Genomic DNA, 23,197 nt, shown 5'->3' on the forward strand with positions numbered 1-23,197 from the left:
CCCCCAGACGGGGATCCCAGAGCGGCTCGGCTGCGGTGGGGAGGGGGGGTGATGTAAGAGGAGACCTGTGCAAAAAGAAAAACAGGCTGAATACATTTCGAGCACCAAATCCAGCGAGAGGGGCGCTTGATTTAAACCTCTTTCTACTAGCGATGCGTCTCGCTTGCGAAAGCAAGACACGGGGTGGAAATCCGGCCGCATGAAGCCCTGCAGGTTGAGCGACGGCGTGTTTAGCCGCGGCCAGGCTTAGCACCGGCAGGAGGCGAGAACAAGGAGTGACTGAAGACGACCCATCAAGCACAGCGGCTCTTCAATCGAACGTTCGGCCGGATCCTTCGTGGCCGCCATTAAACGCCATCAGCTTCTTCTCCCGCAGGAGAAAAGCTCTTACTTGGAGCTCAGATGTGCACATCATTCTGTGTAACCAGTGACTGAAAGTGACCATATTGTAATGTCAAGATGGTCCTTGTGGCTGTGGTGACCTACTACATAGTGTCCTCGTCTTCACAGTAATCTAGATGCCAAGCAAAGCGATAGATAGATAGTTAGATATAAACTTGATTAATCCCCAAGGGGAGATTCGTGTGCAATGACAGCAAGAGAATAGCGCGCTCAGCTTGTGAAACAACAGGCCGTGTACTCATCCCCATTTGCATTCAGCAGGGAGATGCAGGTACCTGTTGGCTTTTCATTATTAACTGGTTGGGTTTTCCAGGGAGATGTTTTTTATTTTTTCAGGTTCTGCAGCTGATGCCATCTCTCCGTCCGCAGACTAACAAAGTCTCCGGGGCGAATAACCAAACAGCCTGCTGCACTGATTGACACTGCAGGCGTGTGAACGGTTTGGTGGGCGAGGGGGGGGGGTGAATTGAGGCAATCCATGTCTGCGCAGCGGAAGCTTTGAGTGGCTGACATTTGCACGTGTAGCTGACCTACTTCGACAATGCTGCAACGCGAGTGGCAAAAGAAAGGAGAATCCATGAATGCATTCTCTCTTTACTGAGCCGATAAGACACAAACACACACACACAGACTTACCATCGAACTCAGCGGGGCCCACTCCTACGATGATGATAGACATGGGCAGGGAGGCTGCCTGTGGAGACAACACAGCACGGGTGAGAGACGGTCTACTGCTCACCCTCAAAACACACACACACGCAACATCATGCTTGAATGTCCCGTAAACGGAGGACACGTCCCCGCAAAGAGAACAAAATATGCTGTGGATTCTTTTCATATCCAGGAGATACAGCGATGAGTAAATTCACATCCACTTTATGTTAGGAATTCAGCTGGCAAAACACAATAATAACAATGGTTTTATATATATTGCCATTTGAATGCACTGGTCAGTACGCAAATGAAGAATAGGTGTGAAGAAAGAATAAATAGTATTGGAACATCTCAGAGTATGATATGTTGTTGTCAGTTCTGCCGGCTCCAACTGATACAATTCTGAAAACTTGTAAACACCAATTTGACTTACAACCCCCTTTGTGAAATTATTTCATGTTCCCCAACTTAAGCTTGAACACAAGCCATGATATTGGCCAACAGATGAATACGTGTCATTGTGTTAGCTCTGTATTTGGTCTCCACCAACTCCACCAAAAATATCTCTAAAGATCTCTTCTAAAGAACTTCTAAATGCTCCGCTATGTCCAGCAGCCTGTTGTTCTTGTATGTTTGTCGCCGATGTACCGTCGGCCTATAGGAGATCTTTTGTTGGAAAAGCTCCCTGATGCTGCTGGAAAAGAAAAAGCTATTTTAGATTGACAAGCGGAACCAAAGCATGAAACGTTAAAAAGTTAAAAGACTCGTTAATTGTGCATTGATTCGTGCAGGTTTAAGGTGTATAAAAAACTAAAAAAGCAAATTGAGAGAATAGTACAAAAGTCTTAAGAAATTGTATTATCCCCAATTCAAACTTTGAATCCAATAAGTAATGTTGCATGGTTTATAATGAACTACAACTAGTTTCCATGCTTGCATTTCCTTTTACAGACATTTGCAGTTGACTCTTCTGTCAGCTGGTGAAATGAACTGTCTTCTGTTTTCAGATCGGCTGCAGTTTTTATCACATCTCTCCACAGTTCAAGGTGACACAGGGTGAGTAAATGATGTACAAAAGGTCATCTCGTGGATTAAGAAGTCCTTCAAGTTGATGGCGCACACACCCGTCAGGTGGAGGCGCTGCGTGCCGCGTTGTGTCCACTCACATTGACCACGGCCTCTTTGGTCTGAGCCATGTCCGAGATGACGCCATCCGTGATCATCAGCAGCACAAAGTACTGGGAGCCGTCAGTCACCTCGGCAGCACACCTGCCATCAGCACACACACACACACACACACACACACACACACACACACGCAGGATTTATAGGTTGTGCGTAGAACAAGAGCAAAGTAACATCACGTTTCTCAGTTGATCAGTGGCATATTTGTGTGTTTCGTTGACGCGTTTCTCTGCCTGACTTTGTTTTACTCTTTTTGAGTTTCTAATAAGTATTTAACAAAAAGACCAAGATCAGCCCGCAAAATGTTCTCTAACATGAAAAAAGTCCGTAATACAAAAGCTTGTGCCGGTGGTTCTGTTAGCATTAGCCACACACAGCATCCCAACCATGAATTCACCCATTCACACCCATTCATACCGCGGTTGCAGGAGCTACCTGCAGCAGAATGCCGGATTAGCCTTTAGACAGACACAGAGGTGGAACTTCACAAAAAATCAAATGCACGACCCCTGACGAAAACAACGACGCGGTGCATGTGACGAACGGGAACTGACACGCTGTCCCTGCAGGGTCGCGGTCACCGGGGGCACCGTGGTTTGAAGCGGGGGGTCCACCGAGCAACTCTTGACCCCGCGAGGTCTCTGCGCCGGCGCGCCCCGTTTTCGGGCCGTGTTTGATGCTCAATGTCCCGGTAAGCATGCGACCGTGTTTCAAAGGACCTCTTCTCCTCGTCGGTATCCTCCTCTGTGAAGGTGCACCTCGTAAAGGCTCCACAGAGACTCATAAAGGGAGGAGGCTCCGTCATCTCTTTGAGCTTTTGAATGGGGGGCACATGGTGCTCTGCAGGTCACTGTGCAAGCGTCAGATACTCGGGTGGCTTTGTGCCGGTCGTTGAGTATGAATACTTTGGTTCTGCATTGGTTGATGTGTGTGTGTGTGTGTGTGTGTGTGTGGATCCCAGCAGGGAGGAGGAGGACCTGCTGTCTGACTCTGTTTGATTGGCTCCTGCTCTCAGTCTCCCCCCCGAGGCAAAGCTGGTAAAATGGCAAAGTGTCTCTCGCTCCTCTGCACCTTCCTGTGCGCTGTATTGCCGTCTGTCCCCGTGCACGTCGGTTACCTGAACAAACACCTTTTCCAAACAAAGCCAGTGACGACAAAGTTATGGTACAGCTGCTCAACGCCGTAGTGAAGCCGGGTGAAGGGAAGGCGGTTCGCCCCAAAGTGGGATTTTAATAAATGTGTCCTCACATCACTGACATCCTTGTTTATGGACCTCTGGTTTGTTGGAAGTTATTTACAAGGAAATGGGAATTTATCAGAACAATAAATGGTAGCATCCATATATTTGTATATGCAAGAGATCAGAAGTATTCATTTAAGTACAGGCCTGTTGTGAAATGAAACAATCTGTGTTATTCATCTTATTTGCTCACAATGAATGGTTCATACGTGGACTGATTCCAGTGTTGTGTTGGTCAGACTGTAGAATGATGTATTGCTCGTGTTTAGGGAATAATAACACAGCAGCCGGCATAGTTTTAATCTTCCTGACTGCAGCACAAATCAAAAGTTATATTTAAATAGAACAGCAAAGAACAAAAAGTTGGACCAAAGAAGCAGTAAAAATAAAACGCGTTCAAAGTGTTGGAGAGGAGCAGCGTACTTTCCATTGGCGGTGACAATATGATCCTTGTTCCAATAAGTTACATGCGCTTACATGTGGCTGTGTGTATTTACGTATGAGTGGATGGAACCATGCCTCCTCCTCCTCCTCCTCCTCCTCCTCCTCCTCCTCTCTCCTCCGACGAGGACGAGACAAAGTGGAAGCGAGGAGAGCAGATGAAAGTGAGGATGAGAGGCAGCCGAGAGGGAGGAGAGACTCGTCTAAATTAAAACATAAAAAATGTATCAGATGCGACGGGAGAAAAAAGGACACGAGCCAGGAAATAAAGTTTGGGATCTCTGAGGCTTTTGAGAGGAGAGCAGAACAACACGACACTGCTACTCTCTGCTTGTGCAACCACAATCACACGCAACGCGGGCGCAATACATGAGTGATCCCCGCCGGGCTAAAAACACCGCAGCAGGTAATAACCAAAACCCACTTAAAACTTAACGCCGGCTTTTGTTGAAATGGAAGTCGCTTTTTAAAAAGTGCTCGACGGATGCCGAGCTGCAGGGCTCGTCAGGAAAACACCGTCTGATGCAAGATTCATGCCACTTATGTGACTTTGTGGGGGAGTCAGATCGGCTTCACATACTTCACGGCGCCGCTGCATAAGCTGCAAAGTGTAAAACAGGTCCAACATCAAATGGATCCCTAAATACAAAATGCAAAGGATCCCTGCGTTAGCTAATGGTCACTGCTGCCGTGACAGTGACTACTGACATTCAACGTTCCACGTTGGCAGTGGAATGGGCCCCGTCCCTGTAAGGTGGGCATCAGGAATGTTTGCCAGGGGTCTGTTACACAAATGGGTCTGGTGCTGTTTGTTTACCTGGATGTGTCTCACGGCTCCGCGCGTCTCTTTACCAGTTCATGTTGAATACGGTATTTGAAATGTGTTCCGATGAAATGCATGAGGGGAAAATGCTAAACGGATCCCCCCGCTCACACCCATTTATTCACCCTAACCAGCATTCACAGCCAAACAGCCACTAACGGACACGTCCGTACGGAGCCTTCAAATCCTCGGATTGAAGGACAAAACCGTTCTGCCACTGAGCCACAGGCCCCCCGCGAACGTCATGATCAGAATGATGTTTATGGGATGATAAAGAGGTGCCTTCACACGGGAATAACCTGTTTGCCATTTCAAAGCGGCACAAACCCGACGCGATGCCATTGGGGAACCGGTTGTGGCCCCCGGCGGTAAAAACCACCGGGGCTTTGTGTAGGTGATCTGAAGGCGTCGGCATATATTACAGAGCAGGGTATCATCGACCTTTACGGTGACACTGACACGCTCCACGGGGAGAGTGTCCGAGATAAGACACTGGAATGAGACGCGGCTTTCTGCAGGAAGCCACGGTGATTGTGGTGATGTGCACGTGTGTTAGAGGAGCTCGCTGTTCGTTGTACCCAAACACGCTACACGAACTAAGATCGATGGACGCAACCTCTTCTCTGTGCAAGCAGATGAATGCATTTAACATTCGAATGCACAAAATCCTCTTCTCGGAACCCCCCCCCCCCCCCCCGGCTGGGTCAGAGGTCCTGTGGGAAACACTGCTTCTAAGTGTTTCTAAGTGTGTGTCATTTATATTTCAGACCACACAACCAGGCAGGAAGATTCACAGAGAAAAAAACGTTTCTTTCTGGATAAAACGCCAAACGCTCCACCGAACACTGCTTTTCTGCACTAAATGGACATTGGAGACCTGTTGGAAAAACTGCAAAAACGTTAGTACGACATTAGAGTCTGTGCTTGATTGGCAGGTCAGAGCACAGACTCTATGCTGCTGACCTGAAGCAGAGAAACGAGACCTTGGAGGAGAATCCCCCACCAGGTAAACATGGATTAAAAAAGCTTCGGGTTGGTTCTCTCGTTAGTTATGAACTCTCTAAGCCTCTTATTATGAGCTTCATGGTTGCATCGCTGAAGAGTAAATAGTCCCCTGAGAGAGGATGTGGGTTTGTATGGAAGAGCTGGAAGGGAACTGAAGGAAACGGCGGTTTAAATTGGATGTAAATATAACGTGCATTGATCCTAAAGATAAAAGCCAGCAGTGATTCCTCTACAAAAACGAGGATGATTGACAGAGAGTTGCTCATCACGTCTGTGTGTGCATTCATGACGCGTAAACATAACCAGCTGCAGGAAAAGTAACGCATGCAGATGAAAGTCATGCAGATTTTTATGTATGAGCAGCATTATGCATGAATGGCTTCATGCGTGAGAAGGTGGACGCGTCTCTCACCGAGCCACCTGGTTGACCACGGGGGCGAAGTTGGTCGGGCCGTACAGCTGGACGGTCCTCAGGCTCTGGAAGTAAGCCTCCAGTACTCCCTCGATGCCCACGCAGTTTGGGGTTTCTGTGTTTGAGTTCTGCAACAAGAGGGAAGCGAGCGTAGAAGAAGAATAGAATCAACGCTATTGAAAGGAGGCCAATGACGGGTTCTTTGTCACGGCAGGATGAGCTCCGCTCCTCAGCACAGCAGGTCTGCTCAAATATCAGACCAAATATGAATTGCACAGACTGAGTCCAGCAGTTCTAGGTAGAAGAGCCCGGCCTCGTACGGAGCGCTTCATGACGGCTCCGGGCTGATTGTCCTCGGTGTGGAGGGCATTGACCTCCTCTCAAGAGCAAGAGGATTTGACACTTCTGCCGTTCATTTCATTCAAATCCCCCTTTAGTGTCTTCAGATCCTTTTACATTAAGGTGCCCTTGGTCTTCACAGCACGCGTCCGTCCGTCCGTCCGTCCACACTGAAACCTAACGAAGGTCTGTGAGGCTTCGAAAAGCTGAAGGGCGGAAACACATTTCTTCTTCTTCTTTCTGAAGAATAAATACATCTCCTTGATCACATTAACGCTCTCGCACAAAAAAGAGGCTCCTCATATGTGTAATAAAGGTCTGTTTAGTACAGCAATAATATCTTATATGTTACATATCTGGTAAACGTTCCTGTATCAGACATTTAAGTTAACACATTTTTGTAGAAATAATAGTAATCGCAATTTAATATATATATATATACAAAAAAGCTCTTCTTTTTGTTAAAGGCACGTTTGCGCTCTGTGGCTTTCTGTTATCTCCCTCGCTTTTTAATTATTTCCCAAGCGACTGTTTTGTTTTCTAATATAGATTTATCTAACAGTATCAAAAGCACAGTTAATTAAGCACTAACAGAGGAGCTGCACTGTAGGGAACTCTAACACAACCAATATTGGATCTAATAAGGTACATTTACTCTTATTCTATTCTTCATTCTTCAATTCTTCATTACGAGACAACACAGTGGAAGTTAGTGTTGGTGAATTCCTAATTAGAGTTGCCTCAGCATGACGCGTGTCACGCCCGGGTGAGCTTTAATTGGTAAAGCTGATTGAGCGGTCGCTCGCCTGGAAAGCTGCTTCAGAGCGATGAATCCAGACGAGCCGGATGCCGGCGCTGGTTTTTTTTTTGCTTCACATACATCAAAACGTTGACACACAAACTTTATTTCTCCTTCCAACCTGGACTGAGGCGGCGCGGTCCAGATTCACTGCTTCTGCTCTCCCCTTTCACAATAAAGGTCCTGCACATGTATAATCCAACGACGCCTTTCTGATCCAACCGATCGACGTACCTCATATTTAAGAAGATCATGTAATGTATCTGAGAGGAGGGTTCAGCGCTAAAGCAGAAGAAACTTCTCGCCCTGCGTCTCTCACCAGAGGGAAGGCGTGGGAGATCTTTCCGTCCGGGGGAAGCTTGGCGCCGAAGCCATATGCCGGGAAGTGTTTGTCGCTGTCGTAGTCCTGGATGATCTCCCCCACGGCCTTGAGGGCCATGGCGTACGCGTTCATCTGGTACGGACTCATGTAGTGCAGCGAGGTGGGCTGGGACGGGTTCCCTGGGGAGGGAAGCGCCACAGCAGTGACGTTTACTCAAGTTAACACACGAGTACAATAAGTCTACAGCGAGAATACAGGACGTTTTATGATATATGAATTATTAAAGAAAAAGAGAAAACCAAAACTATTCCTAGTGATGAATTGTTGTCTGAATATAATTTTGTACAGCAATTAAAATAGAGCAGTGTGGCAAACTTGGTGGTAACACCCACTTGGGACGGGCAGCGTGCAGTGTGCAGCCGGGTTAAACAGCCGTAAATGCTATTTCCTTTAACCTCCTTTAACTGGTCCCACCATTGCTCCTGGACTCATGAATGGATGAAGCGATGTAACTGATATATCTGGTCGGCATGTAAAGTTTGCTTCAAAGCACCGTGGTTGGAAACAAAGCTGAAAGCATTTACATGTTTCCTTCCAGATGAGCTTTGATCTTTGTGTATTAGCAACGCTGTCAATTCTTTCTTTTTGCATGCTGCATATTGCATCCTACTCTGTGTTTATCTACATGCACGTCAGCCTCTTATCGGCAGAATATGTATCGCCAGTAACAACCAACCCTGTAAAATAAGGCATAATCACAATGGAGAAAAACATCCAGATGTAATGTGCACCAATGACATGACACAGAGGTGCAGCATCTCAGACAACTTGACAGATATCTGTGCAGTAAAAATGACCCGTACAAAGATGAAAATGGGTTCCATAATAAAAGCAATAACTGTGACGATCACAGACGCAGTACGACAACATATGCGCGGACGCGTCTCGCATGCAGACGGACGCCGTCCTACCGTTGGAAGCTGTGAAGTCGATGGCCACGGTGAAATTGAGTTGTGTCCTGGCGGAAGATCGAGCACATCGGTGTCATTCAAAGCAGACACGCTAGGGCCACCATCAACTCCAGATGGGAGCACCTTTACAGATGTGCGGATGGAGAAACCCACCCGCGGCTCCCTGCTGTCCCCTCATATGTCACAAGGCGGGGGGCCCGCACAGTAATACGGTCCGTTACGTTGGCGTCCAATTCATGTGATCTATGTAAAGTAATCAATGCTTTGTGTACAAGCGTGTGAATGATGACGCGAGGTGCTAAAGCGCTTTGAAATGGTCTAGAAAACACTCTGATGATATAGGAACATAACAAATTGTAGCACTTAAATTGTACTTCTAACGCCACTCATCTATAGCAAATTGTAAATTGGCTTATTTGAGGAAATTGCACTTTCTTGTTTCTTGCTCTTCTGGGTTTGTGTCCTTATGGTTGAATGCACTTAATGTAAGTCGCTTTGGATAAAAGCGTCAGCTAAATGACACGTAATGTAATAACATTACTTGATATTGTGTATGTGGGATGGTGATGAAGTTGCCTCCCCCCTGAAAATCTAAATATACATCTAAGGATCAAACTGTGTTCTCTCCAATTGAAGAAAAACTTTGACATAATGAAGAAAATACAGACAAGCTTGCGTGCACGAGAGGTAGCGCGGCCGGTTAGCGTGTTAGCTCACCAGCCACACACAGTGTGACGAGGCCTGAACACCAGCAGAAACCCCCCGCTGAGTCACCTAAAGGCAACGCCGATGAAACGAGCTCTTACCCTCCTCGGATGAAGTCGACAAACGTGCATTCTGACTCCACTTTGAAGGACAGCAGAGTCACCTTGGAGACGGAGACAGAGTGAAGGGAGGAGAGGCAGAGCACACGGAACAGAGACGGATCACAACGAGGGCCGACGGCAGACAGCGTCCGTTTCACTGGCATGTGGCAGCAGCTCTTACCGTCCCCGAGTTGACGTATTTCTTCTTCTTGCCTTTCTTCTTAGGGTTCAAAACCTTGACCGCAAAGCAGGAAACAACAAATTAGTTTGCGTCGGTGCAGAAATGTTGCTCGTTCCTGTGGTTGGATGTTTTTAATAGATTGTCCTCAGGTGGGCGGATGGAATCTATAGCACAACAAATGAATAATATATAACACCGTAAAAAGAAATATTGATGCGGTGGCGAGTTCCCCCGAGGTCCTTTGCACATGCAGGAAAATAACGTTTTGATTCCGTTTTAATGAAGTTTCTTTTTACCTCGTAGACGTTGAACTGGCTTTGGCCTCTGGACACTTCTCTGTAGCTCGTGGTGAACTCTCCGATGAAGTCATGACTGCAAGAAGCGTTGATTTAGACGGGAACACACACACAACGGGGAGGGAAATCCTTATTAAACATCAGCAACATTATTTGTAATTAGCTTTAACAAAGAACAAAGACAAGAGAGAGAAAACAGACATACTGTATGTGGTACTTAATAAATAAAATAATTGATTCCTCAGAGAAAGATGGTTCAGCACATGATTCTTCATCAGAACAGGAAAACGAATCCACTCCCTCCCTGCAGGCCCCCATCATCTCTGCACCCAAATATATCCCCACCTGAAGCTGTGTGTGAGTATTGGTGTGTGGCATTTAGAATCATCAAGGAGAAAACCACAAGCAATCATCTCCCAGTGGGGGAGAAGGAGGGAGGTCGAGACATAAGGGTGAAGGAAAGGAGACGGTAAAGTAATGAGGCGTAGGTGAAGAAAGCGTCACAGAAGAAGAAAAGGAAGCAGAGGCAGTTTGTCTGTATCTTGTCTCTTCTATTGAAAGATGTGTCACTTGTACCCTTAGCATTTTATAGAATGATGATATTACTGCGGTATCCCAAATGAGAGATGGTCTGTGATGATACGGACTGATGAGGAACGATTAAAGATGCTTACTGAGAACACACATTGTGTCAGAGGTTTTTGGGGTGAGCGGTTGTATTTGGCCCGTCTGCTGAACCGTGGCACGATTTATTTTTTTACACATGTTAAATGCGCAGAATGTTAAAATGTTTGGCATAAAGAGGTTACTAAATGATAGTTCTCGTCACAGTTAGAATTCCCTCCAGGGGGCTTTTATTTTGAAACAATGTGTGTTAGAGGGCCAGAGGTCGGCGCGGGGGTCAAGGCGTCAATGTCAGAGGTCATTAGAAGCAGAAAGCTTTGAACGTTCAGGGAGATTTGACAAGTTGCTTCTCAGAGATTCAATTTAAAGAAAAGTACAAGAGGTAGAAACTTGAAATCGGCGACATGAGCTGATTAGACAGACAGCGTAACTAAGAGAGTGCCACCAAACATATGGAAGAAATAGAAGAAGTATGAAGATGTGAAGAATAATACTTGGAATGCTGACTCTTTATTATTCTAACAACGTCCTTTCACCTGCTGGTGATCTGTTACTCAGTGTGTGCCAGGCGGGTGGAGCCCTCCATGAAAATAAAAAAAAGGGAAAGCAAAAGAAAAGACTCACCTCCCGTCTCGGTCCCAGTCGTACACGTCCACCTTGACCGTCCTGCAGGGAGGTGACATGGACAGATGTAAGAATCACAGGGGGGGGGAGAGAAAGGAACACGTCAGAAAGGTTTGACTTTTTAACATATATCAGAAGGGAAAAAAAGGTCACGAGGGTTACAGCACTAATCCTTCTATACAGCTCAGGTTTTCTGTGGATCACCCTGTTCCTACTCGACCCCGGTGTAAAATCATTAAACAGGACAGGATTTATTACATAATGTCTGCAGGACAGGAGACGGAGTGGACACACAAGTCATGCGTCAAGGCTTCTTCTGTGTACTGGAAGGATGACGTGATGAAACAGGGGGGGGGGGCTTTGTGCACAGCCGAGGGCTGGAAAACGCCACCTCTCCTTAAGCGGTTATTGAATCCCGGCAGCGCTCGTCATGGAGGCTACAACACAGGGATAAATCATGCATCCTCTTGAAAATGTAAGCTGTAAAAAGTCCAATAATTCCTGATAACGTGACACACACGAGCAGTTGGCTGCTTGGCCTCCGTGTTGGACTCAATAACACCAGCGCTGGCCTGAGACGGACAGCATGGCCGACTGCTGGCATTATTCTGACCAGCACGGGCTCCCACCTGCAAATGGAAAATCACCAGGAGACAACTGTGGACAACAAGTCCCCCTCTGTGACTGGGGGCAATTTGGTCGCCTGCTTTTCCTGTTGACCTTTTGACCTGTGTCATCGGATGTGCTCACCCCGACATCCCCGTGTGACTCTCTCCAGTCAACAATAAACGCCTTGCAAACATTACGCTTTCCACGATCTTTGTTCCTACGATCTGAATTCACCACAAATCCATCTTTTTTTTTAGACATTCTGACGGATCACAATAGCATTGACCTCTGACCCCCGTGCTGTTGCCTCACCTGTCATAGTCTCCGTTACACAGAGCTCGGACAGGGATGGTGAACGGCTGCCAAACGGGGTTCAGATTGTTCTTGATCACCTCGGTCTTGTGGCAGATGGTGAACCTGGAAACACAGAAGAGACGGCTCAACGCTTGAACGCGAGCTGGGGCCGACGGGGGGGGCGGGATTCATCTCTACGTGTAAACTAAACGATCAAAGCGGCTCATTCGGACACAACGTCGTTGTCCATCGGATGTGCGGGAAGCCTCAAAACTCCCCGCTGGACTGGGACCAACGGAGGACGCCCGGCGACAGAGGAGCAGAACACTCGCTTCGACCCGAGGACGAGCAGACGTTCGCGTTCCAACAGACAACGCGCGCCTCGCCGGAAACGCACACTTACGTCCCATCCTCGTTGCTCCGATAGAAGACGAGGAAAGGGTCGGACTTGCCGAAGAAGTCCTTTTTGTCCAGCTTGTTGGCGCAGAGCTGCATGGTGGCGATGTCCTGCAGGACAACAACAGCTGACTGATGAGTTCACTTCTGTGTCCCAAAGCACACGGAATTAGTATAAAGTAGACTTCATTTAACTAACAGTGCATTAGAGTGCATTTAAAAGGATTCAGCAGCAATGATTGTGCCTGTAAAGACAAAGTGGAGTAATATCTCCCTGTGCAGAGGACGGAGTGACCTCTCTGTCACTGGTAATCAGTTTCTCTTTCTCTGTTAGCTTAGCCACGCATGCTTTAACTGGACGTCACTCATTTTGTGGGAACAAATCCGTGCTGCTCACCAATCAGCAGCAGCATTCATGTCACTGTGTGTGTTTGCATATAGAAGTGAGGACTGTGGCACCACAGGAGCAGGTTGGTCTGTGTGTGTGTGTGTGTGTGTGTGCGTGTGAGCACATCTCTCTGCGTTTGGTGTCTTATTATTTACCAACCGGGGCAAGAAGAGCGAACCCTAGACTCGGTTAAATGATTCATGAGCGGCTCTCATCGTCGCTGTGAATGAAAAGCACATATTCACTTTCCCTCCGTTTGGTGGCCACAAGAAAACGATTGTGTGTGCAGTCGGTTAAGCTCAGTTGGCGAACCTAAAGGTGGCAACACGGAAACTTGACCGTCGTGAAATCTGCCACACTTTCTGACCCGAGCGTCGGACTGCTTTCATCAGTGTGTGTGTGTGTGTTTATTCTGGTACGAACCCGGCAGTTGCTGAGCTCCTCGGCGGAGAAGAGGATGGTTCCACACTTCTTCCCTGGAATCCCACTGAGACAGAGAGAGACAGAGAGAGACAGACAGAGAGAGAGAGAAAGACAGAGAGAGAGATGTGCATAAGAGTAAATGAATTAAAACAACAACAAACCTTCAAAGTATGACGGAGTGAGTTTTAAAAAATGCTTCCAATATCCAACCCACACAAATCCACCCACTCAATGTAAATGATGCGAGATCCCACAATCAGATCGCAACCCTCCATCCGAAGCCGCTGACAGTTCATCCTGGTGATCTCAGCAGTGACAGAAATGCTGACCCCGGATCAGATCCCCTCCACCGGCAACTGTCATCTGCTCGCGAGACACCAATCGTCTGCCTGATCGCGGCTCCGCTCCCGGCCCCCGTGTGTCCCTCAGGGGGGGATTTCACTTCTCACTTGGCGGCGAATCACAGGACCTTCTTGGTAATTGTATTGAAATTGGACCTGGGTTAGAGAAAGGAGGGTTGGACTGGAGCCCGGTCCTGTTTCCACACTCATGGATCCGCTCCAGGAACCTTTCACTTCTCCGTGGACACAACGAAGCTGGTAGTTTTAACACGTTCATCTAAATGGATCAACGTGTTAATCATTAAACCTGCTGAACATGTGTGACCCGTGTGTTCCCCGTGTGTGACCCGTGTGTTCCCCATGTGTGACCAGTGTGTTCCCCATGTGTGACCCAAGTGTTCCCCATGTGTGACCCGTGTGTTCCCCATGTGTGACCCGTGTGTTCCCCATGTGTGACCCGTGTGTTCCCCATGTGTGACCCGTGTGTTCCCCATGTGTGACCCGTGTGTTCCCCATGTGTGACCCGTGTGTGACCCAAGTGTTCCCCATGTGTGACCCAAGTGTTCCCCATGTGTGACCCGTGTGTTCCCCGTGTGTGACCCGTGTGTTCCCCATGTGTGACCCGTGTGTTCCCCATGTGTGACCCAAGTGTTCCCCATGTGTGACCAGTGTGTTCCCCATGTGTGACCCAAGTGTTCCCCATGTGTGACCAGTGTGTTCCCCATGTGTGACCAGTGTGTTCCCCATGTGTGACCAGTGTGTTCCCCATGTGTGACCCGTGTGTTCCCCATGTGTGACCCGTGTGTTCCCCATGTGTGACCCGTGTGTTCCCCATGTGTGACCGACACGCCAACAGGACGATTATAAAAATAACCCATTTCAGACTAATTTGGAGCTGAATTTGGAGAGTTGGAGAACGTTTACCCCCCGTTTGGAAGTTGTTGGTGGCTGCGAGTCACACTCCGCCTCACAGCACTGACATTCGTTCCAGCCGCTCCGCGTCGGGCCATCGGCCCCGATGTGGCGCCGTGATTAAAACCACCGGCCCGAGGTTCAAAGACGCTGGAGACGTGCGCGGACACACCGCAGGCACGCGCACGTGATATCCATTACCGAGTAGCTTATTCCACACGCACAACATATTCTCCCCGAGACGCTGCTTCTGTAACCTTGAACCAGGCGCTCTGCCTCAAGTCGCTCTGCCGTGACGCCAGGTCGAGTGTGAAGAAGTAAAACAACTTCAGCTGAAACTAATTCATCTGTGCACTCCTGACTCCCCGTCACGTCGGGTCTCTCTTTAATCAATCTAAACAAGAACGCCAACAGTGATGTATGAGCGTCTGCAGGCTGCGACCTCTCCGATAATGACTTTAGCGTGGGGGGGCGGGGGGGGGCATGGGGATACCTGCACACACACACACTCACACCGCTCTCAGGGACCTATTCCCATTCCTGTCACAACTCTACTGCTAAAAGCTGCAGCTCCCTCGGACACACAGCAGGGCGGAGGAGTCGATGAGGAAGAAAATAACTCGATGAAGACGGAAGTCACCAAGGAGAACGCGTGCAGATGTGTCGAGTTCTTCAGCAGCAGTGTTTCCCACACATAACTTGTCCCTCCTCCCACACCTCTCACTGCCCACTCACGTTATACAAGCTCACACACACACACGCACACACACACACACCGCGGTTACACAACTCTTTAAGATGTACAAAACGAATCCAAACTCTTGCAACTAATCTAGTGGCGAACCAGAAGAAGACGTGTCGAGTGTCACAGTGTTTGTGTAGACAACCCTGTTTGTCAGACACACAACCGTTGCTCCCGCTGATGTAACTGCAGTGTGTGAATGCTGGTTGGTGCTGTATGTAGCTGCTGTCAGCCACATATGAATGGGTGAATGATGATGACATGCAGCGTGAATGCGACCGTTCTATCTTCATCGGCTTCATCGGCTCGTTATTCGATCGTCCTCATCAGCCGACAGCCACACTCAGTGTGTTTACATGGTGGTATAATTGGAATCTTTGCTTAGTGGGACTGTGCTCTCTTTCGGGGGGAGGTGCTCTTATCCCCATATACATGGCAGTGAATAAATCCAATCATTGGCCGAAAGCATATCGTCATATCCGGTACGATAGGTGGCGCTGTTTTCATTTCAACTAGTTGTGATACAGCCATTTCCGCTTGACCGCTTCACCACTACCAACAACAACCAACAACAACATTAGGAGAAAGATGGCGAGCGGAGAGCAAGGTGAAGCTACGTCCCTCTACTATGTTTGCTTCATCCGATTCACCGTTACATGCAGCAATAGTCGAACCATCACCTGGATCGGATGGAGTTATCCAGGGGTGTTAGTCGGATCGTCGTCGGACCGCACATAGTCGGACAAAGGTGTTTACGTGAAACGGATCATTCGATTTCAGTCCGACTGAGCCAGTTATTGGAATCCATGTAACCACGCTGTATACTTATAATATATAAGGTAAGCTCATTTAGCCACATGATGCCATAACAGACATTCATTCCACGGAAATGTCTTCAAGATGTATAATGTCAGAGAGATATTCATTTTTAGAGACTCAAAGAACAGAAGTCCTGTGGGAAATAAAGCACACATACAGTCTCCTTAATGTAGGTGTAAATCAGATCAGAAGGATTGTTCTATGAAGCAGAGAGACGGAGACGTCTCCCTGAGACGGGCTTCATACATCACAGCGGATCGTTAACAACGGCCATCTAATATTCACGAGCAAAGATTAAACATGACCTAAAATGCTACCAATGTGATATCGGTGCTGATTGCCCAGCGACTCTGGGCTTTCATCTAATAGAATGACGTTTATTTTTTTATGAGAGAGACTTTTAATGAAGATGACTTCAACACATCTTCCTTAACTGTTCTTTTTTCCTACAGGTTTTTAGGAAACATATTTTTCACTGAAAATGTTTGGAATATATAAGTTAATATATTCTTGATTTTACTATTCATCATATGTAAATCAGATGCATCATGTGAGTGGGAGTCCCCTGCTATTTTAACTTCAACCAGGTCATTTCCTGGGGGTTTTAATATAAATGTTGTTTTTGAAGGAAATCCAGGTCACGGCATCAGCATCACAATAATAAAGCTGATGAGCAACACGTGCACGACAACTTTAGCAGGCGAATGAGGTCAAAGCGACGGCAGATGGACGTAAAACATTTTCATTTGGCCAGGATGTCTGCCCATAAGATTCTTCATCATCATCATCATCATCATCCTGTGGAGGAATTCCTCTGCACAGTTCGCTTTGCAGGACAAAAGGTAAGCAAGAGGCAGCTTATCCTGCTCGGCTCTGCGCCACAGAGACGTGAACATGAATAGGATATGCAGGAGTACGTTTGCGTACACATACATGTGCACGCCGCTATGTGCAACAATCACATGTGTGTGCGTGTGTGTGTGTCCCTCAGTCAAAGTGCGTCTCCCCTCTGTGATCTCAACACGGGGAGGACGATGTTCACTTTGATTACAAGGCGGCGAATAGGGACTGACAGCATGAGCAGCTCATTCAATTAGACAGCTCGCTGATGGAAAGCTTTCATGTTCTCCAGAGAGAACACAGGATGGAGGGATGGAGACATGTCAGCCACGAGGAAAGTATCATGCTGTCTTAAACGGAGCTGTTTGAACTGTTCTGGAGGGCGTTTGGCCAGTCCGAGTAACACAGCAGAGAAAACCATTAAAAAGCGGCGTGGAACAGGTTGAGTTACGTTTTTATAGAATCAAATGCAATATGTCAAACGGCAAAGAATGGAATGTGCAATTCAGTGAGTGATTCATCAGAGCTCTTCTCTGTGCGTGTGATAGTTTTTGGATGAGATGAGAGTTAGAGCCGCTATCAGATTGTACATACAAAGGTAATGTGCTACTAGAATAACGATTCTATAGGTTTTGGGTCAGAAAAGTAAAAAAGTCGACCAAAGTCGACTCCTCATCTTAGTTCAAATATGTGGAACCTCACACAAACACCCCACAAACATTTGAAGGTTTGTTTAGTGTGTTAGTTGATTTATTGCTTCACCAGTAACATATATTTATATTTATATATGTGTGTTTACAGATCAGAACACTCAGAGAGGTTTCCACTTTATTGTACAAATAAATTGACAAATATACAAATTAGCTCCACTTATTGCACTTTTTATCATGCGTGAGCCATTTTCAGAGGCCAAAAAATACCACGGCAAAAGGTTCAAATGTTTTCCTTGCGGTAACTAAAAACATGTAAATGGGGAAGACACCGTGACACCGTCGGCATTGGTAGTTTTAGGTGAAGATTACCGACTTTAAAATGAGGGCGGGTCATTGATTGTGGCGGGTCGGGAGTGGATGTTAATGTGGAGACTGGAGAGAAAGTGGCAGGAGGCCCAGTGCAGCTGCTGTTGAGGTAACACGATGGTAAAGTCGCAGTGGAGTAGTGAATATCGTCAGATAGCCTCCCTGACCCACTGCCAGTTGGGTGGACGCCATCGAGGTGGGCAGGCAGCTTCCAGAAAAAAAAAATGGAGATTATCAATAAAAATCCACGTTTGAGGCCGCGCACGTTGACTCGGCAAGTCGTTTACACCCCCGGGTGTCTCTGTGCAGTGCTAGTAAACCTCATTCAGTTGGTTTTGCATGTAAGAGGAGCTACTGTGGCTGCAGCGTGACGAGCGTCATCACTGAACAGACAGAGAAACAACAGCACGAGCAGCTGCAATGGGATGAAAAGCACCGGGAACTCATGATGAATAACACAGCGGCTCTGCTGTGTGGATGTGTGGTCGGTCAGTAGCAAGTTAATCAGGTTACAGCATACTTTAATTACCTCCCTGCCTCTTTCCTGCTCTCCCTGCTGGTGATTAAGTAATAAGCAGCCACCTGCTACACAAGATGAAATGCCTATCGAGTGAAAATAGAGCACGAGAGCCGTGTTCTCCACCATCCAACCACAAAAGACCCGATTCAGGAATCATGAGAAGAGCAAATGCGCTTTGTGTTCCTGACGGTTTTTAAAGCCATTTCCAAATCACCTTTTTATCATCTTCATTTACTTTTATCAGTGAAACAAAAACATTGTGCACTAGTTTTTCATTTTAGACTCAATGTCCTTTTCATCGCAACTAGAACGGGGCCGTCGGCGGTCCGCCCTCAGACAAAACCCCTCACCGGTCTTCACCAACACGGCACGATGTTCGTTCAGTAATGATTAGACCGCGAAGCAGGGTTTGCTACGGAGTGTGAATCCCGGATGATTGTCTGCCCTGGTTTCTGCAGACGGAGCAGGATAGCGGACCGCGCTCACAGACTGAGGCTGAGCACACGTGTGCTGCACAGACAGTTCGTCTGTATTTAAAATTGAAATTCTTTCCACAAAGATGTGGGTGAGAGAGACGGAGCAGCAGCGGAGATTAGCTGAGGCCGCGCGCCCTTCTGCAGCCCCCCCCAGAGACGGACACGCAGTATAAAACATGTACATCGGGCTTTCTTTGTGTAAAAGTGAAGGAAGTGCATTATGCATGTTTGTGTGTTAACACTCTTGCAAAACGTGACAAGAAATTTCACACAGCAGGAGAGCTTTTCAATTTGCATTGTGGGTAATTGTCTTTACGCTGGTGAACCTGAATGGATTATTGAGGCGTTTCGGAGCATAAAACAAGAGGTGAAGCTAAGGAGATAAAGACATTTGTCGTTTTTCTGTATGAAAGCTTTATAATTTGTTTGGCCTGCAGACAAACACAAAGTGTTCCACGAGAAGACATTTTTATGAAAGTCAAAAAAATATATTTTTGATGAAACCGGTTCAATCAGACAAATGCAGCTCAGTCCAGTAAAAGCAGATACTGGTCCTGCCACGGTCATGGAAGCCCCACAGATCTTTATGGCAGATGGGCTGCTTTCCCTTTTGCATTAAAGAAACATTAGTTAAAATAACGTTAACATCTAAGAGTTTGTATCCAAGTATTTCATCGTCCAGCAGCACAATTCACTCGTTATACAAAACGCACCTCAGATCCAAAGAGACAGAGCCTTTGGTTGAGACACCATCTTATCTGGGTTGGACCCCCGAGCTCGGCGAGCAGCCATCGGCTGGCTTTCAATAATAAATGGCCCGTAGGATTGAGGCTGTGCGTGTAGGAGGGACTTTGAAGTAGCGCGTGAAGCGCTCACCGGTAAGCGCTGCGACCTCCGCGACGCTTATCACCCTCATTACGCTCAAGGAAATTGCTCAGCAATGGCTGAGCGGGATCGTAGAGGAGCGAGGAGCCGCAATTAACGTCCCCATGTGGGCAGCTGGTGTCATTTGAGAGCGTTTTAACTTTCGTCAGTTCCAGCTTAGCGCGCATTTACGTTGACTATTTTAGGATCAAGTCAATCAAGAGCTCAAGAACACATTTGGGTTTTCTGATGTTAGATGAAGAAGTCATCGACGGACTGCACGGCGAATGTTCGTGCTAACTGGAGGGTTATGAGGCGCTGGCGAGGAGCTGTTAGCTGGATGTGAGAAGACAGAAACGAAACTCCAGAGACGCTCTGACCTCCTTTAGCTGCTCCTGTGTGTGTGTGTGTGTGTGTGTGTGTGTGTGTGTGTGTGTGTGTGTGTGTCTGTGTGGTGGAAGCGTGACAGAGGGAGACACGGAACGAAGGTTCCCCTCTAATCCAACATGGATCTGGTCTCAGCCGGATCATTTTAGGTTCTCTATTTAGAATCCTCCGCTGGCCGGTCTGGTGATGAAATGACATTTTTAAAGAAAAGCATTTTAATTAAAACATTTGGACCGTTTCTTTAACTCATAGAAAAGTGTATTATTTTGATGATTACTCCTGTGAAATCAAAAAGAGAAGGAATGTTGTGTTACCTTAGCAGATGTCATAAGAAGACTCACGCATTTCCTGCATTGATTTTAAAAGGCTTTTCAAAGCGTTGTTCTTCCGTCCTCCCGCACGTCACGTCCCGTTTGGCCGAGATGGACGGCTTCAGTCTTCCCTGAGAGTGGATCAAACGCTCTTCCAGCTACGAGCGGACACGAGGAGCGCGCTGTTCTCTACCGAGCGGCTTCACAGTAACCCGAGCGTCGAAAGTGGCGACGAGATTGCTGCCTCGCTTGGAGCCGAAGGGCCGACGTGCACGGCAGACCGGCGGGTTGTAGATGTGTTGGGTCAGAAACCTCGCGTGTCATGTTTAACGCCCTACTCGTGTCCAAGCTGCAGGCCGCGTCGCGAGTAAACCAAGTAACTGGAGAAGAAGCCAGGATGCTCATCCTGCACGCAACACGTCACGATCTAAACACATGCTCTGGACATCTCCGCCCCACAGCCGCCCAATCGGGGGCCTGAGAGAAGACTCATCGGAGAACTGTCCTTTAGTTGCACATGCTGTCAAACAGCAGAACCTTTGCTCGTCTCTACGATGCTGTGAGAACTGCATTCTGATACTTGGTTCGACGTATTGAGCACATGATGTCATTGCAGAGCGGAGAGGAGCTTCAGAATCTGGTGGAAAAAGAGGCTATTTTTTTCGTTGTTTTGGTAATTAGGAAAGGTTGTACTGATTATACGAGAATCCAACGGACTTGTTTTTACCCGAGAGTGAGACAAAGTCCCATTAACTCCCCACCCATCCGCATTCATGTGGCGATGTGTAAAGAAAGCCGACTGAAGGACTCTCTCTCTCTCTCATAACTGCTCATAACTACATCGTACTACTCCCGCCCCTAATACTACCACTCATACATACCACTACTACAAATAATGTTTTTACTGCTAGTACTACTATTACCACTCTTATATGTATTTCGCTGCCACAATGGGAAAATGTCTCCCCATATTTCTGATCACTGCGTTGTGGACCAAAGAAAAAGCTAATGCAAGAAAGATGAAACACCTTTTCAAGTATTGGGTCACTTCTGTTTCCATGGGAACAAAGTTAAGATGAAAACAAAGTCATTATGAAAATGGGCCCTTCGGGATCAGCTGACAGAATGTGATGAATAGTTGTTTCATTGCTAATGAGAACGAATGTCACGGCTAAAGCATTTCACTGTTAATCCCGACGCTCGTGATACTCGTCAATCAATCAAATCATTTCTCCATCGCGTACCAGTTGTGCTGATTCTAGATGTTGAAATGCTCCCAGAGAGGACTTGTGATGTTTATAGTGCCTGCTAAGCCAAATCAGATGAGAACGTTGCCTCACGCTAACCAACGACCTCTTGATCTCATCCACCGACAGGTGGAGGCGTTGATGTAGAAGGAGATACGGTTCCTCACATAGTGATTCAACGGCGGGAAACGTACCTTGTGACAATCTGACTGACTTCTGGAAGGTGAAGAGGGGAAAAACAAGCCAACGCTTAAAAGTGACCCGGGGATTCACAACCAATCACGTCTATCAAGAAGGAGCATCTGATAATGAAGCAAAGCGTTCTGATGAAATCACTGCACAACACTCAAAGTTTACAGCTCTTTCTGCCAGAATCGTTGTTGGCGGTTGCCCTTGTGCCTCAAGGACGCCGCTGGATAATGACAGAACAACGTTTGTGTTAGTATTTGATATTACAGAGAGGTGGTAGGAGGCGTAGGCGTTTAGCGTGGACGTTCTGGGGATTATACACTAATGAAAACGTAGTTATAAAGATAATAAAGATAATTTCGTCTGAGTGATCATTCATTTCCGTTTAGCAGAGTGCCGTTTGTTCCGCCGTGGGTACAGAAACAGAGCGCAGACGGCTTTACTTGGCGACGTAGACTCTTTAAAGCCTTCCAGCTTCCAGCGAAAAACATATTTCTATTCTCTTTTCTGAAACAACCTCAGCAAAATGTCTCTTTTAAAAGGTTCACATCTTCAGTTAGAGCCAATGAGCGACAATAGAAACGTGACAATAGAAATATTGGATAATCCGAGGCATGTTCCTTAATGATTAATCAGTACGGCGAGGACGGGCTGCATCAGTTGTAATTAAAGTTTAAAAAAATCTCCACGTAGTACCATTAGGAAAAGATAAATGCTGCAACGGGAGACGGGTAATGACATATTCACAGTAATCCTCTGTGATTTCACTCAACATTCCAGTCAGCAGCACTTTAACAAGTAGGATATACATCAACGGCGGTCTGTAATAGTCAATAAGACGTATTCTAGGCTGGAAACCCCAAGAAAAGCAATGATAAAATCAGTTTCCTTGTGCACGGTAGCGGGCTGTTAGCCGCTCATTTAGTGGCTCTCGGGTAAGAGGCGGAAAAACGGCTCGCTGAACTTTAGCTGCTCCCTCACGCGCCTCGTAAATGACGAAAAGACGAACGTGATCCCAACGGAAGATACGAGGACGCAGCGAAGGATCATCCAGCCTCTGTACCACCCAGTCAGTCAGTGAGCGTAAATAAAATATGCTGATCACCTGCAGGGTAAATGCCGCTATAAATAGCCCGGAGCCGCCGCAAAAACCTCCACCCCGAAAAACTCTCAAGAAGGCCTCGAGATGTCTGCCGTGTCGGAGGAGCCGGGCCTGCTGATGGGAATGGATCTGTTTGCATCTACAGCGTCTCCTCGCAGCGCGGGTGTGAAAGGAGACCTGCTAATTATCTATTT

At 47.2% G+C, this 23,197-nt stretch overlaps 1 protein-coding gene across 2 annotated transcripts in view; it reads right to left on the reverse strand.

Moving 5' to 3' along the window:
• LOC120834673 (copine-9) overlaps positions 1-23,197 on the reverse strand; it is a 55,442-nt gene that overhangs the window by 4,388 nt on the left and 27,857 nt on the right. For both annotated transcript variants that reach the window (XM_040202797.2, XM_040202798.2), the window contains 12 exons: positions 13,235-13,298; positions 12,431-12,534; positions 12,046-12,150; positions 11,125-11,166; positions 9,877-9,952; positions 9,581-9,634; positions 9,400-9,461; positions 8,594-8,640; positions 7,620-7,801; positions 6,163-6,290; positions 2,223-2,325; positions 1,039-1,096 (listed from right to left, as the gene is read on the reverse strand). In XM_040202797.2, the coding sequence (XP_040058731.1) occupies positions 1,039-1,096; positions 2,223-2,325; positions 6,163-6,290; positions 7,620-7,801; positions 8,594-8,640; positions 9,400-9,461; positions 9,581-9,634; positions 9,877-9,952; positions 11,125-11,166; positions 12,046-12,150; positions 12,431-12,534; positions 13,235-13,298 (1,025 nt within the window). The remainder of the gene's footprint in view (positions 1-1,038; positions 1,097-2,222; positions 2,326-6,162; positions 6,291-7,619; positions 7,802-8,593; positions 8,641-9,399; positions 9,462-9,580; positions 9,635-9,876; positions 9,953-11,124; positions 11,167-12,045; positions 12,151-12,430; positions 12,535-13,234; positions 13,299-23,197) is intronic.

The sequence above is a fragment of the Gasterosteus aculeatus genome, chromosome 17 (genome assembly GCF_964276395.1).
Source record: "Gasterosteus aculeatus chromosome 17, fGasAcu3.hap1.1, whole genome shotgun sequence".
Taxonomy (NCBI): Eukaryota; Metazoa; Chordata; class Actinopteri; order Perciformes; family Gasterosteidae; genus Gasterosteus; species Gasterosteus aculeatus.